At 40.1% G+C, this 25,960-nt stretch overlaps 1 protein-coding gene across 1 annotated transcript in view; it reads right to left on the reverse strand.

The window, feature by feature from the left end:
• snx2 (sorting nexin 2) overlaps positions 1 to 25,960 on the reverse strand; it is a 55,489-nt gene that overhangs the window by 6,949 nt on the left and 22,580 nt on the right. Inside the window, exons 8-12 of the mRNA XM_048526864.2 lie at positions 21,814 to 21,889; positions 16,466 to 16,579; positions 16,135 to 16,228; positions 12,469 to 12,674; positions 9,834 to 9,977 (exon numbers count right to left, since the gene is read on the reverse strand). Of these exons, the coding sequence (XP_048382821.2) occupies positions 9,834 to 9,977; positions 12,469 to 12,674; positions 16,135 to 16,228; positions 16,466 to 16,579; positions 21,814 to 21,889 (634 nt within the window). The remainder of the gene's footprint in view (positions 1 to 9,833; positions 9,978 to 12,468; positions 12,675 to 16,134; positions 16,229 to 16,465; positions 16,580 to 21,813; positions 21,890 to 25,960) is intronic.

The raw sequence follows: 25,960 nt of genomic DNA on the forward strand, positions 1-25,960 counted from the left end.
ATCTACAAAACTGAAGCCCAAGAACTTAAACCTTGAGGAGTCATTGCCTAACTACAAAAATGGAAAATTAAGCTAGTTAGTCAAGAATATTCAATAAAATTTTAAGTACTAACTGTGCTTAGATTTCTAGCACGAAGTTGCTCTACTGCGTTAAAAAGATGAGTTCAAGAGGTTGTAGTAGCTTGCTTCCCAAAAGGGAAAACTGGAAGTCAGCTGTTCGAGTGTTTTCACACATCCACAGCTCCTGATCACAACAGGGCTGCAGAGGTTAATCCTCAATTCCACAAGTTAGTAAACATGGTTTTAAAGTATTATACACACGCTACGCCGCTTTCCTTCAAGCTTAAAACAGATTCTGACTCAAGTTCTAGAAAGCAAGCTTGTGGACATGAGAAAAAAAAACTTTAATCCAAATTTGAAGCAGTTACTGACATTTCCACCCATCCTGCAATATTTTCCATTACTGTATCAGTAACTACATCAAATCAAGCATCGCAAAGGTCTAGGCAAGACTTTTCTTTGCCCCCTTTTCATAGGCAGAGAATTTTCATACCTTGAAAGTTTAGGAAGTGGTTAGTATCCTTAAACTGTTCAGAATGCATCATGTGCAAGAAAATTAGACCTTTCAAGGTTAAATGTTACAATGTCATACCATTTACATATGCTACCTGCTAACAGACAAATTCCAACAGGCAATTAAAATAAATGGAGTTAGACAGGAATTTGCTAATCTTGCAAATACAGGTGATCAGGAGTCAATACTTTAAAATTTAAGGAACCATACTCCAACAAGCCTACATTTCTTCAGTCTTCAGGAGTTTAAGTCAATAACTTGTCCAGAATCCACAACTGCAACTACATCCAGAGGGTAGATGGGATACAATTCGTGATGCAAATTTGGAACAGGAAAGCCACTTCATTAATAAAAGGGGGAGGGTCCTGTGTGGAAACAGGCCCTTCAGCCAACAAGTCCACATTGACCCTGAGCATCCCACCCAGACCCATCCCCCTACAACCCATCTAATGTCCACATCCCTAAACACTACAAGCAACTGGCATGTTCAATCCACCTAGCCCACACATCTTTGGACTGTGGGAGGAAAGTGGAGCACCCAGAGGAAACCCACACAGACACCGGGAGAATGTGCAAACTCCACACAGACAGTCACTCTAGGGTGGAACTGAACCTGGGTCCCTGGTGCTGTGACAGCTGTGCTAACCACTGAGCAGACCGGGTTGGGTGTGGGGAGTAGGAGTAAATAATAGTGGGGATAAAACCCAGAAAATGGAGAACAGTTGAACAGATAAAAAAAGGACAGTGGAAAAAAAAAGCACAAGACAGGCTAGAAACATGAGAAGTAATTAAATAGGGGCCGTAATGGCAAAAAAACCTATTGTATTACAGCAGACTGATAACATGGCCTGATATGTGGGGCTCGGATAAGACATGGAAGAGCTCAAGGCCTAAAATGCTGAGCGAGCAGGAAGAGAAGCGAGAGAAATGCAAGAGACAGTTGGAGGGAAGATTCTAAAGGCTGTTATTTACAAAAAAGTAACAAAGCCAACGACATCGCTCATGGGCAAGATATGATCTTGAGCAAGGATCCAGTTGTCATGGCCCATGCACAGTATTATTCAATTAGCATATTAAAAAATTCAGAGCCAAGTACAGAAGCAAAATTAAAAAAGTGAACATTACAATTGGTAGATTACGTCAGGAATTGTTTAAGTGCAGTACATCACAATCTACCTAGGAACAGGATTAAAGGAGATCTTGTTGTTAAACAAAATGTCACAGCAATCTCAAAAAATTCAAATTCAGGTTGAGGGACAGAAACTCGTTAAAAGTATCAGCTTAAATAAGAACAAATTTCTGGCAGGCAAGGTGGTAGATTAGGAAGCTAGATCAAGAAAGGAGTCAGCTGGATGACCAGTGAAAGACACTTAAGTAAATACTACATTATGTTAAGCAAAAATTTATTCTGGTCCAAAAAATAAAAAAAACAGGTCTCTGGAGAAACAGTTTGTTGTTATGAAATGCCATCAAACAGAGCATCTAAAATCGAAACTAAGGCAGGCAAAGCAGGAAAATTTAGTGGCTAGCCAATGGCTCTGTGGCATAGTGGTAGTACTGCCTCAGGAGGTAGCAAAAGGCCTTTTTCAAGCTGTACCTGTTCCAGAAGTGTGTAATCACTTTATGAACAGGCTGAATGCAAAGAGAAGAAATCTAGTATTAAAACAAAGTTTTAATCTTTGTTTGCTGCAAAGTTTGCTGGAAGAGATCAGCAGGTCTGGCAGCAGTGAAAGAAAAGCAGAGTTAATGTTTCAGGTCCAGTGACCCTTCCTCAGTTCTGTTTTTTCCTTCACCAACACGGTCTGACCTGCTGAGCTTTTCCAGTAACTTTGTTTTAATACTAGATTTAAGGCATCTGCAGTTCTTTGGGTTTCAAGAAATCCAGTGAGTGGCCAATTTTTTTAGGATAATTACCAAGAGGAACAAGCAGATGACTGAACAGCTAATAAAATTCAGAACTAGGCCTTGCAAGTTGGTAAATGGAAAAAACAGCTTCTACAGGTCTATTAAGACTAAAGTGAGAATGTGATCCATGGAGGGTGCTACAGGGGAATAGGGAAATTGCTGACAATCTAGACCAATTGATCTTCAGAGCATATAAACACTACAAAACATCAAGGAAAAAAGGTATGGAGGAAAGGTCTTACAAGCTTTGTCTTTAGTAGTTAGCTAAATGGACTAAGGCAGAAAGTCACCAAGATTTGAGTCTGCCTCCAAGGGATTTAAGAGGAAGCTGCTGCAGAGGGAGTCAAGGCATTGGTTGAAACATTCAACAGCTTTGATTCTGAGGGATCCAGTGTATTGGAAAACTACTGGTATGACATCCGTTTTCAAAGGAGACAAGAGACAAAGCCGGAAAACAGGCCATTTCATCCAACACCCATTGTTGAGGGAAAAATGCTATAGTCCAATAAAAAGGAAGAAACAAATATCTACTAAAGCTCAAGAGTACACTTGGTTTCACGATAGGAGAATCACATTGGAAAAATCTGCTAGAGTTTCAGGATATAACAAGTAGGGTCGATAAAAGGGAAAATTAGTCGTAGTGTATGTGCATTACCACAGACATTTGATAACATGGATAAAGCTATTGCACAAGATAAAGAACTCATGGGACGAGGGGTAACCTGTTAATATGCATGGATAATTGGAAAATGTGCAGAAGCAAGTCAGTTAGAATTAATGAATTACCACTGTACAGATATCAGTGCAATCCCATTTAAGTGTATACCGGCAGTAGAGGCTGTTCAAAATGAAATTCACTGGGCTGATCCCTAAGATGAAGGGGGTGACTCAAACATGGCTAAGCCTGTTATTCATTAGAGTTTAAAAGGATGAGGGGTAATCTTATTGAAATGTACAAGATTGAGGGGATTTAACAGGGTCAATGTTAAGATGTCTCCACTAGAAAGTAATCTTGAACTTGAGGACATTGTATGAGGAGTCAGAGATGCAAAGAATTTCTTCTCTCAGGAGGTACTGAATGCCTGGAATTTTCTACTCCAGATAGTAGAGGTTAGGTGACAGACAAATTGTTCAAATATTGCAGTTGACAACTGAGCAGGCACAAAAGATTAGAGCCAGAGCAGCCAACATCTTACTGAACAGCAGGTAGGCTTAAAAAGGGGCTGCGTGCATACACTAACTTTCCCCTCGGATTGTAGATTGCAGAAGACATTCACTAAACCAGTGAACTCTACAAGGTTAATGGTTCACAAAATAGTGTTAATAAAGCTGTTGAATTAAGACCACAGATATTAAATTTATGATTTTTACTCGTCTCAAGGATAGGTCATTATCCTTTAGTTACATTAACTGAAACATGACCCATGACTAATTTGCAGGCTTTGTATGGTACTGACTCTTGCATGAAAGTTATAAGCCATGAACTTAGCTTATACTTTGAAACAATTCTGAAGTATTGATTGGAATATTGATCAGAATTAGATAATCTAGATTGAAAAGAGTCTGAAATTTAACTTAAAAAAGTTTGTCTAACACTATAATGGTTGCCAGTATTAGAGACTCTGTAGTTATGTAGTACTTTTCACAACCGTGTCTCAGAGCACTTTTGCACAATGTACTTTTGAAATACTTTGTTTTCATTTTGGAAATGCAGAAGCCAAATTTCATTAAAGCAAACCACAAAAGTGGGTTATTTAAGGATAGACACCAGCCAGGCAAACAGGGGTTAACTTTACTTAGTATAGGAGTTGTGAATGAGTTACTTTCATCCCTCCAGCCAGAAAAACACCTGGTTTAACATCTCACCTGAAAGAAAACATCATTGGCCTTCACTGCAAAAGGAAAAAGTTCAGAAATGTGAATATATTAACTGTAGTTGTAAAGGGTCTCAGTAAGGCCACACCTTGGAGGAGTAGTGTGTAGAGTTCGTCCCCATACCAAATAGGAGGATATACTTGCCGTGGAGACAGAGTGCAAAGATTCAGTAGGCTATCAGGAAGAGGCAGAACTATTAGGACAGACAGGCTCACCTGGGCCTGTACTCACTAGAGCTTAGAACATTCACAAAATGCAGCTATTTGAAGCATTTATTATTTGGAACGGGCTTGGACTGACTAGATGAGTGTGGTTTTCCCTGGTGGGAAAGTTTGGAAGCAGGGGTCTAGTCAGGATAGGCCATGTAGACTGGAGATGAGGAAACATTTCTTCACTCAGGGTTGTCCACCTGATGAATTTGTTAACATAGAAAGTGGTGGTTGGGGAGGCCAGGTCAGAGTATACTTGAGGTTGACAAAAATTTTAGATAAAGGCATCAAGGGGTATAGAGAATAGATAGATGGCACAGAGAGAATCAGCCACAATCATGTTGAATGGCACAGCAGTGTCAAAAGTAGCTAATGGCCAACTGCCAGTTTTAAAATTTCTGACAAGGCAAGACTCCTAAACTACTGTATTTCAACCTTGATTTTTGCTTTGAAGTGGGACTTAAGCTTGGAATTTGTAATTCAGTGCATGCTATTCACTGGAGGTACCATGTTATGGACTTATTCATATTGATAGCAAGTTATTTTGAGCTCTTAAGAGCTATTTTAGCATTTACTTCAGTACATGCTCCATTCTTACGTAGGGGGTTCAAAGCCCCTACTCTAAGAATTTCGCTTTTCCACCCCCCCCCCCCACAATAGATGTAACAATGTATTCCTAGAATTGCAGGAAGTTTGGCAGGAGTGGGGAGAGAGAGTAGACGAGCCATAGTGAGGTCCAAAACTTCTCCGGCTTGGACTTGTTCTGGACTCAATTAGGGCACAGAATGAGAGCAAGGACTTGAATGTAACTATCTTCAACCCAGCATTGACACCAAATTAAAGGTAAGAGTGTTGGACAAGATACTGGAACAGCATAAATGGCTTCAGGAGAGACTAGAAACAAACACTGCAAAACTTCAAGACAAAAAACAAGTTACAACAGTAAAGGAATTAATGTAAGACTACGATTAAGAATGTACCAGTTAGTACTCAAATAATTTGACTAAAAGTTAGTAACTAAGTGAAATTGCAGAGTCCATTTCTACTGAAGTGGTTTTCAGAGGCATGGCAATTACTTGAACTGGTCTTCAAAAGCTTCCTACCTCCTCAATTTCCTTGTGAAGCAAGAAAAAAAAACAAAAGTTACGAGTTACAAAAGAAAAGTTATTTTGCACCTTTAACGCTCAAAGCCACTAAAATAAGGTTGCTCAGTTCTATTATATACCTTCCTGAAGGCTCAGTTCTTACCTTGATGTTATACAACCGAATGAGAGAGAGTAGTAGTCGTCTCTTTCCTCCCCCCCCACCCCGCTTAGGGTCATGTTTAATGCCAGTCACAAAGCAATAAAATAAAACTTGGCATTCACCCCAAGTTCTCATACCTGTTTTTAAACAATATTCAATACAATTGATTTATTGGTGCTTTCCAAGCACCTTGTACTAGAGTTAAAAGCTCTTAACTAGAATTAAAAGTACAAGACAATGCTCAGTCAAAAACATTTACTCGAAAAGAATTTGTTACACACTTCATTACATATCTCCAAAATGCTAACTACTGCTTAAGGATTAGCATTCGAGTTAGTGAGTTAGGTCATACCCATAAAGACCAAGCAATGATACAAGCAGCTAAAAAAAAAACTTAAGGCAAAAATGATCAAGGAAGAGCCAAAAACAAAAATTGAAAATACTAAGTTAGAAATTCTGGAACTACAGAAGTAACAGGGCTGTTTGACTGATTGTTGAATGTAGACGGAATCAAAATAGAGGTGCAGTGAGAACATCCCTTTGGAGTGTCTGTGCACCTAATACAAAAGCAAACTTCTAGGCTGACCAAGCACGTAATCCAGCACCTTGGCTTTTGAACTCTGCTTCTCATCATTTTAAACCTATTTCAAAACATTAATTCAAGCCTTTAGGTCGAGTATCCAATTGTAGGCACATTTTGGAACATCTTAGGCTTTTCAAAGAGGCAACATCAATTTACCAAAAATAAAAAGGTCTCGGGAGAAAAACAGTTAGGTTGGAGAAGCTAGAACTGTCATGTAAAAAGCATAATTTTAGCAGGTTTAAAAAGGAGTATCTCAGTAAGCAAAAAGAATTCCTGATGAGAATTTAGTGCAAGAATTAAGGATTTAGAATACAATGCCCAACAGAGTACAGACATATTTAGTAGCATTCAAATCACAAATACTAAGACATTGCAGTGATGAGCTGTATTATTTTGTGATATTAAAAGTGGTCAAAAACTTGAATTTTAAAAACACAAGCAACATACTCCGAAAATCACTACGGTCATGTCAACATCTCTTTCCCCTCAGTCATTCATTATAGTAGCCAGCTTTAAAGATAATGACTGTGTCAACATTGCAAAGCCACAATGTTTATGCAAAGGCTTTTAAGTGCAAATGTTCACACAGCCCTGAAGGCATACCTTATCGCTTTTGTGTAAAAAAGCAAGTGCTTAACGGAGTTATATACATCAAAACTAAACAGCACTGAAACTTTGCAAGTTGCAATGATTTTTAAAATGAGATGAGATTCAGTGACAGGAAATTAGACAAATTAAAAATACCTGAAATCCAGCTATACTTTTCCACTTCTACCTTCAAAATGGAATATTTTATCAAGATAGAATTTTTTTGGTTGACCATCTTCCATGAACCAGCAAGTTTATAATTATGCAAGTGTTTCAGAGAAACTAAGCCTCTGCTACCAAAGTTCTAAGCAGATTGATCAGAATTAACCAATTGCACCAAAGTGAAAACTTCAAAATTTCAGGTGAATACATGTAACAAGGATTAAAATGGATTTTAAAAAGGTGGTTTGAGAGGAATTTAAACAGACAACTGGATGGTTAGCAATACCTTAAGGGTGCTATGTAAAATAAACCGGGGGGGGGGGGGGGGGAGAAAAGGAGGAGAGAGAGAGAAGAAGAGGGAGGAGAGGAGTCAAGAAGTGAAGAACGAGCTAACATTGTTATTTAAAGCCACACCATTACTCGCCATACACACTAGGATATGGTCAGGAGCGAGTGGGGATGTGCTAGTTGCCATGTGCACAAGCCTCTAGAATCTAGAACAACCCTGGCTCACTAGTGGTAACAAATATAATGCCACTCTTTTTAAAAAAAGAGGAGGTAGACAGCAAGGAATTATAGAATAGTTGGCCCAACATTAGCAGGGAAAATGCAGGAGTCTCTGTCGGAGACATAATAACAGGACACTTCAAACATACTAATTACAGTCACCAGATGTAAGGATGATAAATCATGCTTTCTAAACTTGGAAATCTGAGGATGTGACTACTGAAACTGATGAGCACACAGTGGTTGTGTGCACGTCTATGTGGACTTCAGGTTCAACTCTTAATCCCATGAGATTAGTGTACAAAACCAAAGCACAGGATTGGTGGCAATATACTGACTCAGATTGAAAATTGGTTAGCAGAGGGGACACTGCAGGGACCAATTTTTCTGGAGTAAAGGTAATGACAAATGGGGTACTACAGACTCACAGCTTGGGCTCCATTTATTCACTATAGGATTTGTAAAATGGAAGCAAATTTAATTCCACATTTTCTGATGACAAGACTAAGTGGCAATCACAAAATAAAGAACCTTCAAGTTGACTTAGAAGAACTGTGCAGGTGGACAAATGCAGAAAACCATGGGTAAACACGTTGTTCACTTTAAAACCTGAACAGCATATTTATTATCCAAGTGAAAATAGATTGGGAACACTGATTTAAGAGACACTGGAGTGTCCTTGCATGCTCAGTCACAATGTAATTGTAGCATTTGTCATCTGAACTGCTTGCTATGTTGGCCTCCTTAGCAAATAGGTTTCAGTATACGAGCAAGGAAGCTGTACAAGTCTGGAATAACATGCAGAGTTTTGGCCTTCTTACCCAAGATGTACTTGCCATTGGTGGAGTGCAGCAGAGGGTTGTCCAGGACACAGCCTACCCCATATCCTGATATGAGTCAGTCTGGTGACGACAAAACTTCTCCAGGGTGGTGAGTTTGTAGGGATCCCAACACAGGGGATCACACATACATGCAAGGCAATAAGGGGGTCAGGGTGGGGGGGGTGGTGTGCACACGTGTGCAGAAATATGGCATGGGGTCAGCTGGGCGAGCAGGGTTGCCGGTGATAAAAAGTCAGCTAATGATCATCTGGAATGATGCAGCAGGTTCAGTGAGCTGAATGGCCTGCTCCTTTAGGCTTTCAAAACCCATCACACCCAGCACAATATATAGTGTAAAGCAGATCATTTCAATGGCAAGTTAAATTTTTTTTTTAAAAAGTGGTGCAAAGAGAAAAAGAAACAAATGCTTCCAACACAAGTCATTTAAAGAGCATGATGGGGTCAAGAAACTATTTTTTAGTAGTTTAAAATGACAGCCATAAGTCAGAAGCTGAAACTGAACAGCTGTATTTCTTAGAGGAAGAAAGTCTGTGCAACATAAGTGCTTGTGGGTTGGCTAAGCTGATAGAGTAGATAATTGCTTCAAATACTCAGCATACTGCAATTGACTACAGATTGCTGAGTTACTAATTGTACTTGCACATTAAATCAAAAAGCACTGAAACTAAAACCTAGATACTGCAATTGAATTTCAACAAGTAGTGCATTGCAGCTTTGTTAAATACAGACAAAGACAAAGACAGCATTAAAAACTCTGCACAGTATGAAATATTGATACCACCATAATGGGAGTGCATACCCTCTGCAGGAAACTGCAACTCAGCTAGGGTCCTGACAGCACATTCCAAACCCTTGCCTTCTACCACTTAGGAAGGCAAGGACAGTAGATGTAACTACCAACTGCAAGTTGTCCTTCAAGCTGCACATCATCCTGACTAGGAACAACATTGTCACTGGGTCAAAATCCTGAAACTCCCCAATAATATAGTGCACATACCTATGCCCAAGGTTTGCAATGGTTCAAGGAGGCAGCGCAACCTCCAAACAGCAATGAAGGGATAGGCAATACAAACTGGCCTAACCAGTGACAACTATATTCCATTAGTGAAGAGAAGATACATTAGGCAATGGTCTACATAGCCTGTTTTCCCAGGCACAGACATGAGGATGATTGTGTAAAATTTTATGCAGTACAACTACATATTGCATATTTATGGTTGCATCAAGATAAACCAAAATAGGCATTTGTTTGCAATGCACAAAGTCGGAAATTTCCCAGACATTATGTTACCAAGATAGCTAAGAAGTTTAAAAGAAAGCATTCAGGTAAAGAAAATACTCACTTCTCTAATTTCTTCTTTAGCTTGCTGTATTTTGTCAGGTTTATTTGCATATTGGAGTTTGGCATCAGCTTCCCGTTTCTTTTGCAGAGTGGCTTGAGCATCTTGCCATTTTTGCCAGCATTTCATTCGGTAATCAAATACACCCTGTAGAAGAGAAATCAGATACTGAAGGAAATGCGCTTCTGGAGACTTGTTTAATTTGAAGGTATTTGGAGTTAGTTGCTGCTCTGGTGTGCAGAACATGAGCAAATGCCATCCACAAAATGTTGCCAGCACAGAATGCAATAGAGATAATGCCAAAAAAACCATGATTCAGATATTTCCAGTGTGTAATGAAAAAAATTGTCAATGTGGAGATTTTTAAAAAGACATTTAACCAACTTGACCATTCTTAGTTTATAGACACGCACCAAAATGAATGTCTTCTGTACACGTCTGTGGCATTTTAACAAAAAGTACAAACTGTTGAAACAAATACAAAATTAACTAAGTGATAAAGGAGCACAGTTGCAGTGAATGGGGGGGGGGGGGGGGGGAGCACAATATTACCAAGGGGCAAGTAGTTAGAAAGACGAAACAGGACATGTAAGTATTTAAAAAAGATTTTCCATGCTCATGAGGCTTTTTCCTTTATTATGGGACATGGGTATGGCTGGCTGACCACCAATTATTGTGCATCCTTATTTGTCTGAGGGTGGTGAGGTGCCTTCTTAAACTGCTACAGTCTGTGTTGCATGTTGACCCACAAGTTCTTTAGGGATTTCCATGATTTTACACAAAAAAGGAATGGTAATACATTTCCAAATCAAGATGATGATTAGTTTGGAGGGGAACTTGCAGGTGGTGCTCCTCCCATGTACCTGTTGCCCTTGACCTTTTAGGGAGAAGTACTAATGGATTTGGAAGAGGCTGTCTCAGGATTTTTATTGAAAATCTGTAGTGCATCTTGTTGTTAGTACACACTGCTGCTACTGAGGTGGTGACGGTGTGGCCACTTATGGATGCGGTGCCAGTTAGGCAGGCTGTGTCCTAGTTGGTACAAAGAAGCTGGCGTGAGATTAGAATTGGTCCCATCCAGGCAGCTGGGGTAAAAGTCTTCTATAACAAACTGACATCTGCCTAGATGGTGGCCAGGCTTTGGGGAAAATCTAAATTTGAGATTCAGTAGAGTTCCCACCTGTGCAGGGAGCAGGGAGAAAAAGCTGCTTCACAACTATCATAAACATATTAGAAATCCTGCAACAGATTACAGCTGTTCACAACAAAATCATGGTCAACTCCATTGATCCTATCCATTAGGAGAAAGTGAACTGAACATAAAATACAGACGTTGTTTTAATTATACAGAGCATTGAGACATGGTGAGGAGATCTGTGCACACAAATTTTGGCCTTAGTAAAAGCAATATGTAAGTGCATTGGAGGCCATTCAGAGCTGGTTTACCAGATTAATTTCAGGAATGAGCAAGTTGGCTTGGGACAGATTGGAAAGGCTGGATAAGTTTGTACTGAAAATTTAGGACAGTGAAGGGATTGTGCCAAAACCATTCAGGATTTTGTACAAGTGAAGAAGTGATGAGGACACTTCCATTCCTGGGTCAGCACACAACCAAAAATAAGGGTTATCTTTACAGCAGATGAAGTTTTTCTTCAAAAATACTATCATTAACAATTTTAAAATAGGTGGAGATTTAAATATTTGCCCAGCAAGGGAATTGGGGTTATTTGGGATCGACAGGAATGTAGAATTTTAGAAAACCAGAATAGATTGGCCATGATCTTGTTCAATGGTACAGCAAGCACCTGCTCCAATTTCTAACACTCATATTACCTCAAGCAATGAAGTTCGGTTTCACCAATAGGCCTTGAAATTCCAGTCCGGCAGTTTACTATGCTAACAGATGAGCAAGTTTTAGGACTGTAGTACCACACCGCTTCAGTCCTGTGTAATATAAGTAATGGTATCTTGTTTCTGGCAATTAATTTTCTCTTTGCTAACTTTGCTCAAATTAAAAGATATTGTAGGAGGCACCTGACTTGCCTAAGGCTTCATTAAAATCTGTAGTGACTAGGTTCTTAAAAAGCTGAAAGAAATATGATCAGGAGATTAGAGTCACATACCTACTCGCTGCAAAGTAAAGCCACATTTTCCTAGACTAGTCTGCTCTGCTCTTACTGCACTCCACTCCATTTCACTAGTGCAAGGGTAGTTTTCCACAATCCCAACATGCAAAAATATTTAAAAAGTGAATATTCAATTAAAATTTCTTCCACTCCATGCCTATTTATCAAATTTTAGGTCAGATACAGACATTCCTCATACATTTGAGAACTACCTGAAGAAATAACATTTATAACCAATACAAAAACCAACAAGGCTGTGAAGCCACAATTAGTTGAGTTACTAAAAAAATTCAAAGCATCCACGTGAAGACATTTGCTCCTTTCCTCAACAGATGCCACATTTCAGTACGTTAGGTACTCGTCACTAATTAGATTAGTGTGTTCTTAGCTAAAAGCAAAGATTTTAATCTGCTGATGCATCTTAACACGTGTTCTCAAAGAACTTGGGTTAGCAATATCCTGCAAATTTGACCAAAAATTATGCTGGAATTTAGCCAAATCTGAAATTTTACCTTTACAGAGGAGATGAGGCGAACATAATCACTTAGAAGCTCTGCAAATAGGTAGAAGTCAGCACAAGCTTGTTCTTGGTGAAGCTGGTCTATCTTCTCTTCAACTTCTGCTAGCTGTGATAGTGCTCTTGATAGAGCAGTGTGGTCCTCAGAGTTACCCAGCATGGCTGCACTCTTGGCAAAGGCAGCTGTATTGGCCGAAAGCTCTAAACAAGGTGAGTCAGTTTATGTTAAAAACACTTGAAAGAAGTTTAAATGTTACAAATTTAAAACAGTGTAGAATTGCTGAACTATTCCTCAAGTATTGCAAGTCAGCCATTTTAACTCTGCAGAGTACAATTCTGGCTCACTAACATTCCTTAGTCATGGAAATCTGCTATCTTAATTGGCCTGGCCTACTTAATTCCAGGATTTACAGCAACATGGCTGACATTTAAACCACCCTTAAACTACCTTGCAAGCTACCAGTTCAAAGGCAATTAGTTGTGTACAATGCCTAGCCAGTGATCCCCACACCAGAAACAAAATTTAAGATTAAAGGCAGAAGGGAATTCAAGATGTCTCTTTTAGACACCACTTAAGACAAAGATAGTTGACAGCAGTCAGACTACAATTCCGCTATCACTGGAGCCAAATGACAGCTAAGGTACAAAGTGGCACTTTACATCCATTGTTCATTTACACCCTTACAATAAAGAAGGTCACAAGGTAGAAAGGTTACAGAAAGGCTGGCAGGACAAAGTGAATAGCTTGCTTTAGCAGAAGGAGGGGAGATGGACCCTGAGCAAAAAGATATGAATTGAGGTACTGGCAACAATCTTCTTTAGATACAGGAATGGCACAAAGAGGTCTAGCAGACTGTAGGTGTTACATGGTCATTCCCAAAAGGAACGAAAAACGGAAGTTCATGTGTGGCAGAAGTGTTTATTTTTTAAAAAACCTATCATAATTCAGCAGAAAACAACCAGTTTGATAGATGACTGACAAAAACTGATTGAGCAAAGACTTGATGACAAATTGCACTTAACCAAAAGATAGTTTAACAAAATGTGAGGCTGGATGAACACAGCAGGCCAAGCAGCATCTCAGGAGCACAAAAGCTGACGTTTCGGGCCTAGACTCTGATGAAGGGTCTAGGCCCGAAACGTCAGCTTTTGTGCTCCTGAGATGCTGCTTGGCCTGCTGTGTTCATCCAGCCTCACATTTTGTTATCTTGGAATTCTCCAGCATCTGCAGTTCCCATTATCTGATAGTTTAACCTGGTCAAAAAACTCTCTGCAAGATGGCCAAAGTGCAATGAATGGAAAAAGCCTGCAAAAGGCATTTGGCAAATTACTGCCTAATAGACTTAAGGAATTGTAAATCCAATGGGAATTTAAAAACAAAAACAAAACAGCATAGACACATGATTACAGGGGCTATGAATTCCAAAATGTCCCGCTGCATATTCTCTCTCTCCACAAGTCCTGCCAAACTTGCTGACATTTCAAAATTCCAATACCCACTATACTTTTTTGCACATGGAGTTCAAGCCTTTACATCACTTGCAAGCAACTGAAATTCTCCCTCTTCCCCACACTCCCAAACCAACTATCAGTGCAAGTTATTTGCCTCAGACAAACAAAGAACAGTGGATGCTGTAAGCCAGGAACCAAAAACAGAAGCTGCTGGAAAAACTCACTGGGTCTGGCAGCATCTGTGAAGAAAAATAAGTCAGTGTTAACATTTTGGTCCGGTGACCTTTCCTCAGAACAGTTCAAGGAAGGGTCACCAGACCAAAACAGGAACTGATTCTCCAGCCCCCCGCACACCACCCCCAACCCCATTCAGATGCTGCCAGACCTGAGCTTTTCTAGCAACTTGTTTATGTTCCCAATTTACAGCATCCTCAGTTCTTTAGTTTTTTTCAAACTAAACTAGAGTTCAACAATTTTAGTACCTAAAACTTGCCCATATCCTAACCCCCAACCCACACACCAGACCTTGTCACAGACTGCCATCACACACTATTGTTAGCCGTCAGTCCCCACTAATAGCTAAAATCGCCCTCCTAGCCAGATCGCTATCAACTCTTGTCTATCCAACTGCTCTTCTCTCCTTTTGGGAATCCAGCCTTTATCCTACCCTACCCCACCCCACCTATCTTGTGCATTTAAAAATAAACATTTTCCTAGCTACCAGTTCTGAGCAAATGTCACCAGACCTGAAATGTTAACCAATTTTGTTTTTTCCTTCACAGATGCTGCCAGACCTGCTCAGCTTTTCCAGCAACTGTTTTTGTCCCTTGAGAGGCATCTACATTATTCCTGTGACTTCATTATAACAAACTTGGTTGCAGCTTTTCCCCAACAGGGATGTCGACAGTGTGGCTTGCCTCAGGTGACCTGTTGGATGTATGACTTGGGCCTGGTGCTACAACAGATGGTTTAAAAATGCAGATGACAGCTTGGCAGTTACAGATTATAGTAATAGTCATGTAATTGTTGGAATTAGCAGTCATGTCAAGTGACCGATGGAAAAAAACTTTGCTCATGGAAAACAACTAGCACAATTAAATAGGTGCAAGGAGAGGAAAACCTGGGGGTGTTTAGGTGGTGTACAAATCCTGAGGTAGGACAGGTTAATGAATCAAAGCTGTTAAAGCATTGGTGATAAAGGCAGACAGTGACAAGAAGTTTCAGCCTCTGTAAATCAGTACTTCAGCCTCAGTAAAACTGTCCAACATTATAATTGATAACCTTTGAATGCTAGCAATGTGATCAAAAACAAAACTCTGGCAGCATCTGTGGGGGAAGAGCGCAGAGTTCACATCAGGTCCAGTGACTCTTCATCTGAGCCCTAAAGTTCTGAAAAGTCACTAGACTCAAAATGTGACCACTGCTGAAAGACGGTGCAGGACCAGTGGCATTCTAATTTTGCACTTAATGTTGGGCATCACTTTTCAATGTGATGAAGGTTTGCAAATGAGGGAGATTTAATACAATGGATTCAGTGATGGGGTTTCATGGTTGTGTATGTAGGCAGCTGGGGTTGATCTCTTGCTAGAAGGCTTATAGGAGAACTAAATGACCATTTAATACAAAATCAGGGTTTAGATAGTGAGCAGAGTAAGAAGTGCTTTAAAACAGCTGAGTGGTCATCGTCAGAAGCCAATATTAGGTAGTTCCTGTTTAAAACAGATAAACGTGTGGGGAAGGGGCATGGAACTGCAACTAACTGGAGTTGCGCCTTCCCATCCCTCCAAAAAAACCGAGAGCGCCTCAAAATGAACACTTGTGCTGTAACATGCTAAAGAAATCTTTCCGCAGGTTTGGTGGAAAGGATGACTGTTAAGGTTGTTAGCAGGTGCTGGAATAGTTATGTTTTCTGGAAGGGTTGTATGAATTAATATGGGCCTTGCAAATCACTAGATGTTTAAATTACACTTGTCATAGGAACCTATTTCTTCACTAAAACATACCAAAGCACCAGACTGCTGAATTAAAGATGAAAATCAAACTAAAATAGACACAATAAAAGCACGATCAGGATTGAGCATTTCAAACAGAGGCTGTAGCCTGACTTGAAGGCTATTGAATGACAAGGAAGAAAAATATTGCAGTTGGCTTCTGCTCAACAGTCTACTGAATCCAGCAATTATCTTTAGAGCTTCAACAGTTTACAAACCTTTCCTGTGGCAGACTAGGAGATCCACACTACTGTGTAGTTTCCTTAACTGCTGGTCCAAGTTTTCAAACTGCTGCTGCTTTTCCTCAAACCACTGCCAAATAAGGAATGGAGTTAATTTAAAGAACAAAATCATTGCAAATTACATTACCAACAGTAAAACCACATTTTTTCTTTTCAGGAAAAATTAACTGTGCTCACAGCCTTCAACAATTTGAATTCAAAAGAAAATAAGCAAATAGCTTATTTTGTCGTCTTTTCACCCTTAGAAAGAGACCTGAAAAATCTCATTAATTCAACTCATTAATCAGGTTCAAAAATCAGCTCTTACTGCATCCGATTCATTCATCTTGATTGTCATTTTGTTGACAGCATCGGCGGCCTTATTCACCATCCTCAATATGCCTGCTCCACTTAGGGCCTGGGTGTTAACCGCACGAGGCAGCTAGAATTGAATGACAAATAAGGGTGAGCAATCCTGTTAAATGCCTTGCTTCTGTCTAGTTAAAGTGCAAAGAAAAGGCCACAGCAGTTTCTGCTCTCATACATTTCAATATATTTCAACTCTCTGCAGCTCACTCAGTTATACAAACTTTATTGACCAATTTCTCAGGCATCGTAATCTGAAACTATGAAGCAAAGACAGCAGTTGGTATCTGATCAAAAAGTCTCATTTAAAAATCAAGCAAAAAATTTGAATGCCAGGAAAAAGTATGGTCAAGAATTAAAAACATGCACAAACTTGGATATCACCAGCTAGCACAGTTGTCCACTGACAGATAATTCGTTCATTTCAGGTTATTTTTAAAAAACTACTCCACACAAATTTACTGTAAGTGCAAGCTGAAACACCTGACAGACAGACATTAACATCATTGGATCTCCATGCACTGCAATCTTTTAGATCTCTCAAAGACTAGCAATATTCATTTGTTCCATCTCATCTTGTTCATAGAGTTTACTTTCGAACACTGTTCTACTCATACTCAGTGCTCCAAACCAGAAAATACTTCTCCCTCAGATCTTGCAGACATTTAGTGCTTCATGTTGGTCACTGATCCAGATTTGGTTAGTGCATACTGCCTTCAAGTTACCACTTGACTCACAAAAGGTCTGAGCCAGAAATCCAAAAAATTAAGTCCAATCCACAACTTTATAATATTTAAATCACCCTGGGTTTGAAAAAAGGTGTTGAAAATAAGGTGGTGCTCTCAAATTTGGCTAAAAGCACTGGATGATCAAAGAAATTTTCCTAAATTTCTAGAAGTTTTAAAATTTCTAAAGTGGTCACTCATTCCAAAACAAATTGGCTCCTATTTAAATAGGGTGATTTAAGCATTTTGACTCATTTGATTTGTAGCAGAGATTCTCTGCTGTATCAAAATTAAGTTGACTCTCTTTCAGATACTAAGCTTGTGAGCATTTCTAGCAAATACAGAAAGTGAAATATTCTAAACAAAGCTTATAGTTATCTTCTGTATAGGCTCTCATTTTAGCCCAGCTACTTTACATTAAGCTCATGGTTTAGATTTTTTACACAAGTGCACAAAACTCCGTGGTAAATCAGCCTTAAAACATTTAATGCCTCAACTTAATTTAAGATAGTCAGGAACATTTTGATTTGAGGCGATGGCTACCTACACTTCAGGAATGGTGTTTAAACACAAGTTTATGCCTGACCCTTGTCTCGAGAACTTGCCAATCGGCCATACGCTGCCACTCCCAATTTTCCATCTAGCTTACCATTCACCTGAAATAAGTCAGACAGACACTCTTGAATCCATACTTTTATGCCAACATCCATAGTGTATGGTCATCCAAAGTACCTGATCAGCTTTCTACAGTGACTTCACCTATATACAGATCTCAAAAAATAGAACAGACATGCAAAACTAAAGTGAGAATTCTAGCTCTTCACTTCAAAATGGGATGATAGAAGATATTAGATATGTATAGTCAAGTCTTCTACACAGTCCTCTTGTCTCCCCAATCCCTTAAAAACCGATATCTAGACATTTTTGCAGAAAAGGTAAATTAGATAAATCTTATTGACAATTTGAGTTACCCAGTAATTATTTCATCCAGGTGATGTTGGAATCTGAACATTTAAAGGATTGGTTGTACCATGCAAACTGAGCTTCTGCATTGTCTGTTGGTCAAGAAAATTGAGGCATCTTTTTGATTTGATAATCAAGCATCACAGGTTTGTATTGCCTCATGCTCTCAGATTTCCAAAAGTACATTAAAATCTGGAAAGCTGACAAATTGTAAAGTGTACTGAAACTGCCACATTGGTCATAATGTAATCTAGCAGTAAGTCTAATGTCTATGAAGCATATCATTTACTCAAAACCTCAATGCCAATTCACAAGGCTCACTGGAGACACATGGAGCAATGGCCTCCAAGACTCACCTAAATTTTTGATGTTATCAGTGTTAACATATGCTTGGAAGGAGAGGGTAATAACAGCCTAGTGATTTTATCACAGTTTCTTTATTAATAGTCTAGTCTAATGTCCCAGGGACCTGGGTTCAAATCCCACAATCCCAGTTGACTGATTTTGAATTCAAATTCAATGAACAAACATTTGTAGTTCAGAATCTGAGAAGTGAACTGTAAATCACAACTGATTTAAAAATCAGAGAAACTGTTCACTGAAAGGACATCTGCTATTCTAACTTGGACTGGCCCATGAGTCCTGACCCAGAGGTTGACTCAACTTTCTTTAAAAAGAAAGCCCAAAGCCAGTTGTATCCAAGTCACCAGAGTCTCAAAACAGATGAAACTGTTTCTGGTACCAGGTGTCCTGTCCAATGTCAGGCACAGCCTTCCTTATAGGGGCTAGTTCCAAAACAGAGAGTCAACTAGTCTACAACTAAGTACGATGTCAGGCTGTTGCTCAAATCATACTAATACACCAGGACAACACCATCACCATTCTGGTCTTGTCTGGTCTCTTCCCCACCAGCAGGGCAGACCCAAAAAGGTGGCAGCACTGTGGCATGCCAATAGCTGATTTGCCCCGAGTGTCTTCAACACAGTGGACTGGTGTCTGCAGTCATGTTGCAGACTTGGGGAAAGCAGAGGGTGGCAAGGGTAAACAATGTACCTGGGCAGTAGATTTTGATGTCTGCCAAGAGCAGCACTCTGGATCATGCTGGTCAAGTCCTTTTAGGAAAAAAGGAAGGACACTGCTGCTAGGCTGGGTATTTGGCAGGAGGCAAGCGAACCAACAAGATAGAAAACTAAACCACCATACTTGACCTTATCCCCAATCCACCTGCCACAGATGCATCTGTCCATGACAGTAACAGCAAGACTGACCACTGTGTACAGTCTTTTAAGTTCTGCCTTTTATAAAAAAATACAAATACCTTGGAGGTATCAAGTGACACTAATGCTAATTCAGAGTTTAAAACAGATCTAGCAACATCTAAAAATGTGAACTGCTGTGGACCTTCGGCAGAACTATACTCCACACAATATGGAAACCTCAAGAAATGGCATATCCCACACTCAACCTTGGCTTAAAATGCAGAGTGCAGAAGGGAATGCCAGCAGTACCTGGCATACCTAGATGGTATGGTACAGCATCAACCAAGCTATCAAATAGGACAAGTGACAGAAGCTACTCCACAACAGATCAGATCCAAGCTCTGCTGTCCTGCCACAGCCAGATGTAAAGTGGTGATGGGCAACTAAAACTCATTAGCGGCAAGTAACATTTGTGCCCCACAACTATGTAATTATGTTAACACCAGTGAATACCCCAATAAATATATCCTGAGAGTTATCAGCCAGAAACCATAAACAAGGTGACAGCAGCTAGAAATGCTTCAGAGAATAAACACATTGACTCCCAAAAGCCTCTCACCTACAAAAAGGCACAAAATCAGAAGTGATGGAATACTCCCCACTGAGGGCAATGCTGCTCCAAACACTCAAAATGTGACACCATTCAGGACAAGCAGCCCCCTTGACTGGTTGTGGATTTGGTATATCAGTATAATGTTCCTACAGAGTGACCAACGGATCAACGAGACACCCAACCACCTCCAGAATGCACTACACAAAAGATTGCTGGAGATCCTTAGACAGCACCTTTCAAACCCATAATCCCTACCATCTAGGAGAACAAGTCAGATTACTACAGTGTAGAAGCAGGCCATTCGGCCCAACAAGTCCACACCAACTAAGTGAACAGCATTATGCCCAGACAATGGCCTACCCTATCCCTTCAACCCTGCATTTCCCACAGCCAATTCATTTAGCCTGGACACTATGGACAATTTAACAGTCAACTAACCTGTAAATATCTGGATTATGGAGGAGTAAACCAGAGCACCCAGAGGAAATCCAAACAAAACACAGGGACACAATATGCAAACTCTACAGCCGCCTGAGGGTGGAATCAAACCTGGGTATCGGGTGCTGATGCAAATCGATATATTGGATCATCACCTGTTGGTTCCCCTCCAAGCCACTCACCACCCAGATTTAAATCTCTTGAGTTGTCACTGGATCAAATTCCTGGAATTTCCTCTTAAAGGGGATTATGGGGCAACCTAGTGGTAGAGAGTGAGCGCTCACCACCACCAGCCCAAGACCAACTATGAGTGGACATTAAATACTGACCCAGCGAGCAATCCCATAGGCAAATTTATAAAATTTTGCATGTTTATTTTGATCAAAGACAGAACATCTACCTCCATTACTGTAGATCTTTGACTTGAAGATTGAGTCTACTAAATATGCAGTTGATAAGGCTATCACAACATGCAGGTAGGGCAACTGTGACCCTTGTGCTCGCTCTTCCATGTGTCTAATCAATGCAGGTATGACCAAGGCCAATACTGTTTAAAAGCATTTTGTAATTTGCTAAATCCAAATTCTTAAAGTTATCACAATGAAAACACTGGAAGGGTGAAGTTTGATAACTCACTTGATCAGATCAGTGAAAAAATCTACAAGATCAACTGAACCTCTTTAAAACTGTAGCAAATATAACACGAAACATTTCTGGAATTCTTGGTTATTTAAATTACCACACTGAAAATCATTTCAAAACCAAACAAACAAAAGAAGGGGAAAGCAAGTGATCAGAAAAACACTTAAAATGCTATGCCAGGCTTAGTCAGTCATTCTTGGCTCAGTAAAGAGATTCCGAGCCTTTTACATTCACTGTTCATGTCACATGGAGGTATCTTAGGTCTATTGGTGATCATTTTGCATATCATGCCATACCCTAAATTGCATGGAGCTGCATCCAGTTTGCATTTTGTAGATATTTTTGTACGGTTTGTTCAAACAGCTCCCAGCTCACTAGCTATTAATTCAGAATTGAATTCACATGTTGTTATCAGCACTGTTCCAGTAATCACTTGGTACCCTGAAGACAACTGGTCAAAGGCTGCTCAAGTATAGCAGACAAAAGTTTCCAAAGGTGTTTGAAAAATTCGAGATTTCTTGTCTCCTCCATAACGTTATCTATTCCTTCCTTTCACAGGAAACCACCACTTCACACTAGTTACAAGACATACCTAGGAATTTTGTGCTCTGTAGGACAGTACAAACCACTTATTTGCATTTACCTACCACATAAAAGAGACTCCCAAAAGAGCAAAATATTAAGGATAAATGTTACTTGGATTTTAATCAAACGTTCTGGAAAAGCATACCTCACTACTTTCTAAAAACTGCCGCAAATCTGGATCTTGCAATAGGGTTGGATGCTTTATTGTCCGCTGTAGATACCTGAATTTTTAAAAAGACAAGAAATTAACAGTGTTACCTGACCAGAAAACTCATTAAAAACTTATGAACAGGTTTTTTTTTTAAAAAAGAGACAAAATTGAGAAGGTATATTTAAAATTTGAATGTTAGCTTTCAAGATTTCAGTTCTGCATTTGAGATGTCAATTCTAGTCTTGCATGAAACACCACAAGAGTCAGTCTTCTGTCTGATGTGACAGGTGTTAAATGACTGACCTTTTGGTCTGTCAGCAGGTTTTAAAAAAAAGGGCAAAGAAATGTCAGGTCCCTCCAAAATGCAATTTTTATTCTGTGCATCAAGATGCACAAAATATCACACGAAGCAAGTCATGTCATGACAAGATAATACCAGGTAAGTCTTACATTAAGAGATGTTAGGCTTAGTGTAGATTTTGGATCTTCTAAGTAGACATTTAAGCTTTACCAAGCAATTGAGACAGAAACAGTGTCAGCCATGTTTAACAGCCCCACAGAGAGAAGTGATTAATATCTGCATTCACATTATATCCAAGTCCAAAAGCTTAGATAGCAAATAACCACTATTCACCAAACTGAAAGTGTGAATTTTGCCAACAATCTGAAGTGGCCAATTCTCTAAGCCTTTCTTCACATCTATGACTTTAGTGTCATTAGGGATTAGTCATCTGCAACAGGTTAATATAATGCACATGGAGGATTAGAATTAGTATGATTTTTTGCTGCGCACTAGTCTGTTCATTTCCAGCCTGCACCATTTATTAACAATAATTCAAAACAAAAAAGGAGAGTGACACCCTGAAGACCTCACTTCACGGTGAGGCACAGAAACCAAAGCTCATCCCTACTCAACCTTAAAGCATTGAGTATCTAGTGGTGATTTGGATCCCAGATACATTTTTTTTGGGGGGGGGGGGGGGGGCGGGCGGGGAGAAAGAAGAAAAGAGAAGAAGAGGTGAGAGAAGAAACTGGCTGGACACCTGCGCATTCTTGAGCCAAAAGATTAGATGGAAGCAAATAACTCCATTGCCGTGCAGACACACCAGTAAGGTTTGAAAGCTCAGAGCAAACCCTAATCAAAAAAGGCTGAGCGGAGCCCAAAAGTATCATTATATCTGAACAAATCACTTCCACAGTATATAGACCATGTTGAAGAACAACCTTTCCAGGCTTGCAACTTAGTGTCCTCCCTATTTTACTATATTGAACAAAATACAAGAAGTGCATTTACAACTGACCAGGCTAAATTTCAAAAAGGTAGACAGAACAGGTGCTGTGGGACAGCAGGAAGGACCAGCACATCCCACTGATCAGCCTTCACCCATTTCAAGTAAGAGATTGACCCACCAGCAATGACTGCTTGCAGTCTCTGGTCAAAAGTGGACCAAACCCATTATAGTAAGGTTTAAAATAACAGCTTGATTAGTTGGAATGTCAGGACCAATGATCCTAACAGAACTTTTAAATAACAGGCAAAACAGCTGTGATTGATGTGGAACTCAGACAGGTGAAATGTTGATTCACTGCAAGAAGACATTGTCATTCATTCAGCTGGGAGAGTAAGAGTTGAGGAAATAAGGTAGCAGGGTTGTGACTTCAGGTGGATGATTAATTCGATAGAAGAGGCAGCTTCACAAACAGCGATGGGAGTGCACCACAGTTCAAAAAGATAAAGCTGAAGCATTAGTAACTATTTACAGATGGTCCACAAATGCGTTGATCTCCAACAGCAGTTGTCAGTCTTTGGCCAAAGTTGATTCATTCCATGGTATGAAGAAATGGCACTAGGTACTGCAAAGACTCTGGGCCCCAACATTCCAGCAACAGCTCTGAACCTGAACATTACTGCTCTAGAACATGGGTGCTGCCAACCCAGCCATTCTAGTACTTTAGATATAGATTTGGAAAGTAGCCCAGTAATGGCCAGTCCAGAAAGAGGGACAATTCTAACCTAGCCAAACTACCACCCAGTCTACCCTTCATCAGTAATGGGATGAAAATTTTTTTTTTTGTTTTTAAACAAAACCAATAGCACAACCCTTGCCTAGCAATAGAATACTCACTGACATGCAGTTTGGTTTCAGGCAGGGCCACTCAGCCCCTAACCTCATTGTGGCTTTGGTACAATGTCAAAAAAAACACACTGAATTAGAAGGGAGAGGTTTGAGTGTTGAGTGTGTTTGCTCTTGACAAGGGATGTTACTCCTTTCCATGAATTGCAAAAGACCCCCAGCAAAGCTAAAAAGTTAGGTGAAAGTTAGGGGAAATAGCTCCCGACTGACTGGAGTCATAAATAGCAGGTAAGTAGTTGACTGTGGCAGAGGCCAGTCATCTCACCTCCAGGAGATCTCTGCTGGAGTTCCTCAAGGGAACATCTTCAGTTGCTGGAATGACTGCTTTTCATAAGGTCAAAAATAGGGAATGTTTGCTGATAAATCGCAGTGTTGAATGCTATTTGAGGCTCCCCAGGCATTGAGGTAATGTCCAAATGTAACAAGACCTGGATATGATCCAGGTCAGTGTAGTCCAAGTTTTACTTGCCACCTATCAGCCCAAGTATTGTCAGTGATCATCTCCATGAAAATTTAATCACTTGATGTGCAACAGCATTTGCAACATTGAATCCTGCTATTAACATCCTAGAGATTACAACTGACCGCAAATTGAGCTAGCTTGTAAATGCACCAGCAACAAGAACAGGCAGAAGGCTAAGAATCCTGTAGCTGGTAGGTTGTATACCAAATTCCCTGAAGTCTGTCCACATCAAGGTGCAAAGGAAAACACCTCACCTGTAGGGTGCATGCAGCTCCAATACCACAAGCAGCTTTAAAATCACGCAGGACAAAAGCAGCCTGCTTGACTGGCACATCTGTAAACACTGCAGCAATCTTGCATAGCAGGGCACAGGAAAGGTAAGTGACATTGGATAGACGCTCCTAGAGCTGAATTCATATGAAATGCAGAAGCAAAACTGAAAGTATTTAAGCACTCGTTTGAAGTTTAAAAAGGGGGATGATGGTGGATTGGTGGGCATGATCTGTGGACTTTGAGTCAATGAGTCTCCTCATGGCTGACTAGTTAGCAAGGTTAGATCACGTGGAACACAGGAAGAACTAGCTGTTTAGCTACAGAACTGCCTCCAAGCTAGAGGAGGGACAGGGTGGGTGCAAGAGGATTGCTTTTCTGACTGGGGACCAGGGATCAGCAGTGTGCTATAAAGGATTGTTGCTGGGTCTGCTGCTTCATCATTTACATAGGCAATTTGGATGTGAACGTTGACATTGTTGTTATTAAGTTTGCAGACGACACCAAAATTGAAAGTATAGTAGACAGTAGAGAAGGTTACTTCAGAGTACAACAGGATATCAGACAGGCCAATGAATAGCAGATCAAGTTTAATTTGGATAAAAGAAAACAAGTGAGGTGCTGTATTTCAGAAAGGCAAGTCAGGGCAGGGCTTCTACACTTAACAGTAAGGTCCCAGAGAGTGTTGCTGAACAAACAGACTTTGGAATGCAGATTCATATTTCCTTGAGTCCCAGGCAGATCGGACGGTGAAGGAAATATTTGGTATGCTAGCCTTCATAGGTCAGTGCATGGAGAGATAGGAGTTAGGAGATCATGTTACAGATTGTACTGAATCTGTTAAGACACTTTTAGACTACCACATTCAATTCTGAACTCCCTGCTAAAAAGGGGATGTTGTGAAACTTGAGGGGGCTCAAAAGATTTAAGGATGCTGCCAGGGTCGATGGGTTTAAGCTACAGGAAGAGGCTGAAGAAAGTTATTTTCCTTGGGGTAGAGGTTGAGGGGCAACTTTGTAAAGGTTTAGGGCCGGGAGCAGGAAAAGATGCTAAAATTATCAAAGGGACAAGTTTTTCCATACAGAGTGGTGTATGTGTAGAATGAGCTGCCAGAGGAAGTGGTGGAGGCTGCATCTAGATGGGTACATTAACAGGAAGGATTGATAGATAATGGGCCAAAATGGGTTAATTTAGGACGTGGTCAGCACAGACAACTGGAATGAAGGGTCTGTTTTCCATGACGTTGCGGTCATAGAGCTGTACATCTGCACTA

The sequence above is a fragment of the Stegostoma tigrinum genome, chromosome 3, assembly GCF_030684315.1.
Source record: "Stegostoma tigrinum isolate sSteTig4 chromosome 3, sSteTig4.hap1, whole genome shotgun sequence".
Lineage (NCBI taxonomy): Eukaryota > Metazoa > Chordata > Chondrichthyes > Orectolobiformes > Stegostomatidae > Stegostoma > Stegostoma tigrinum.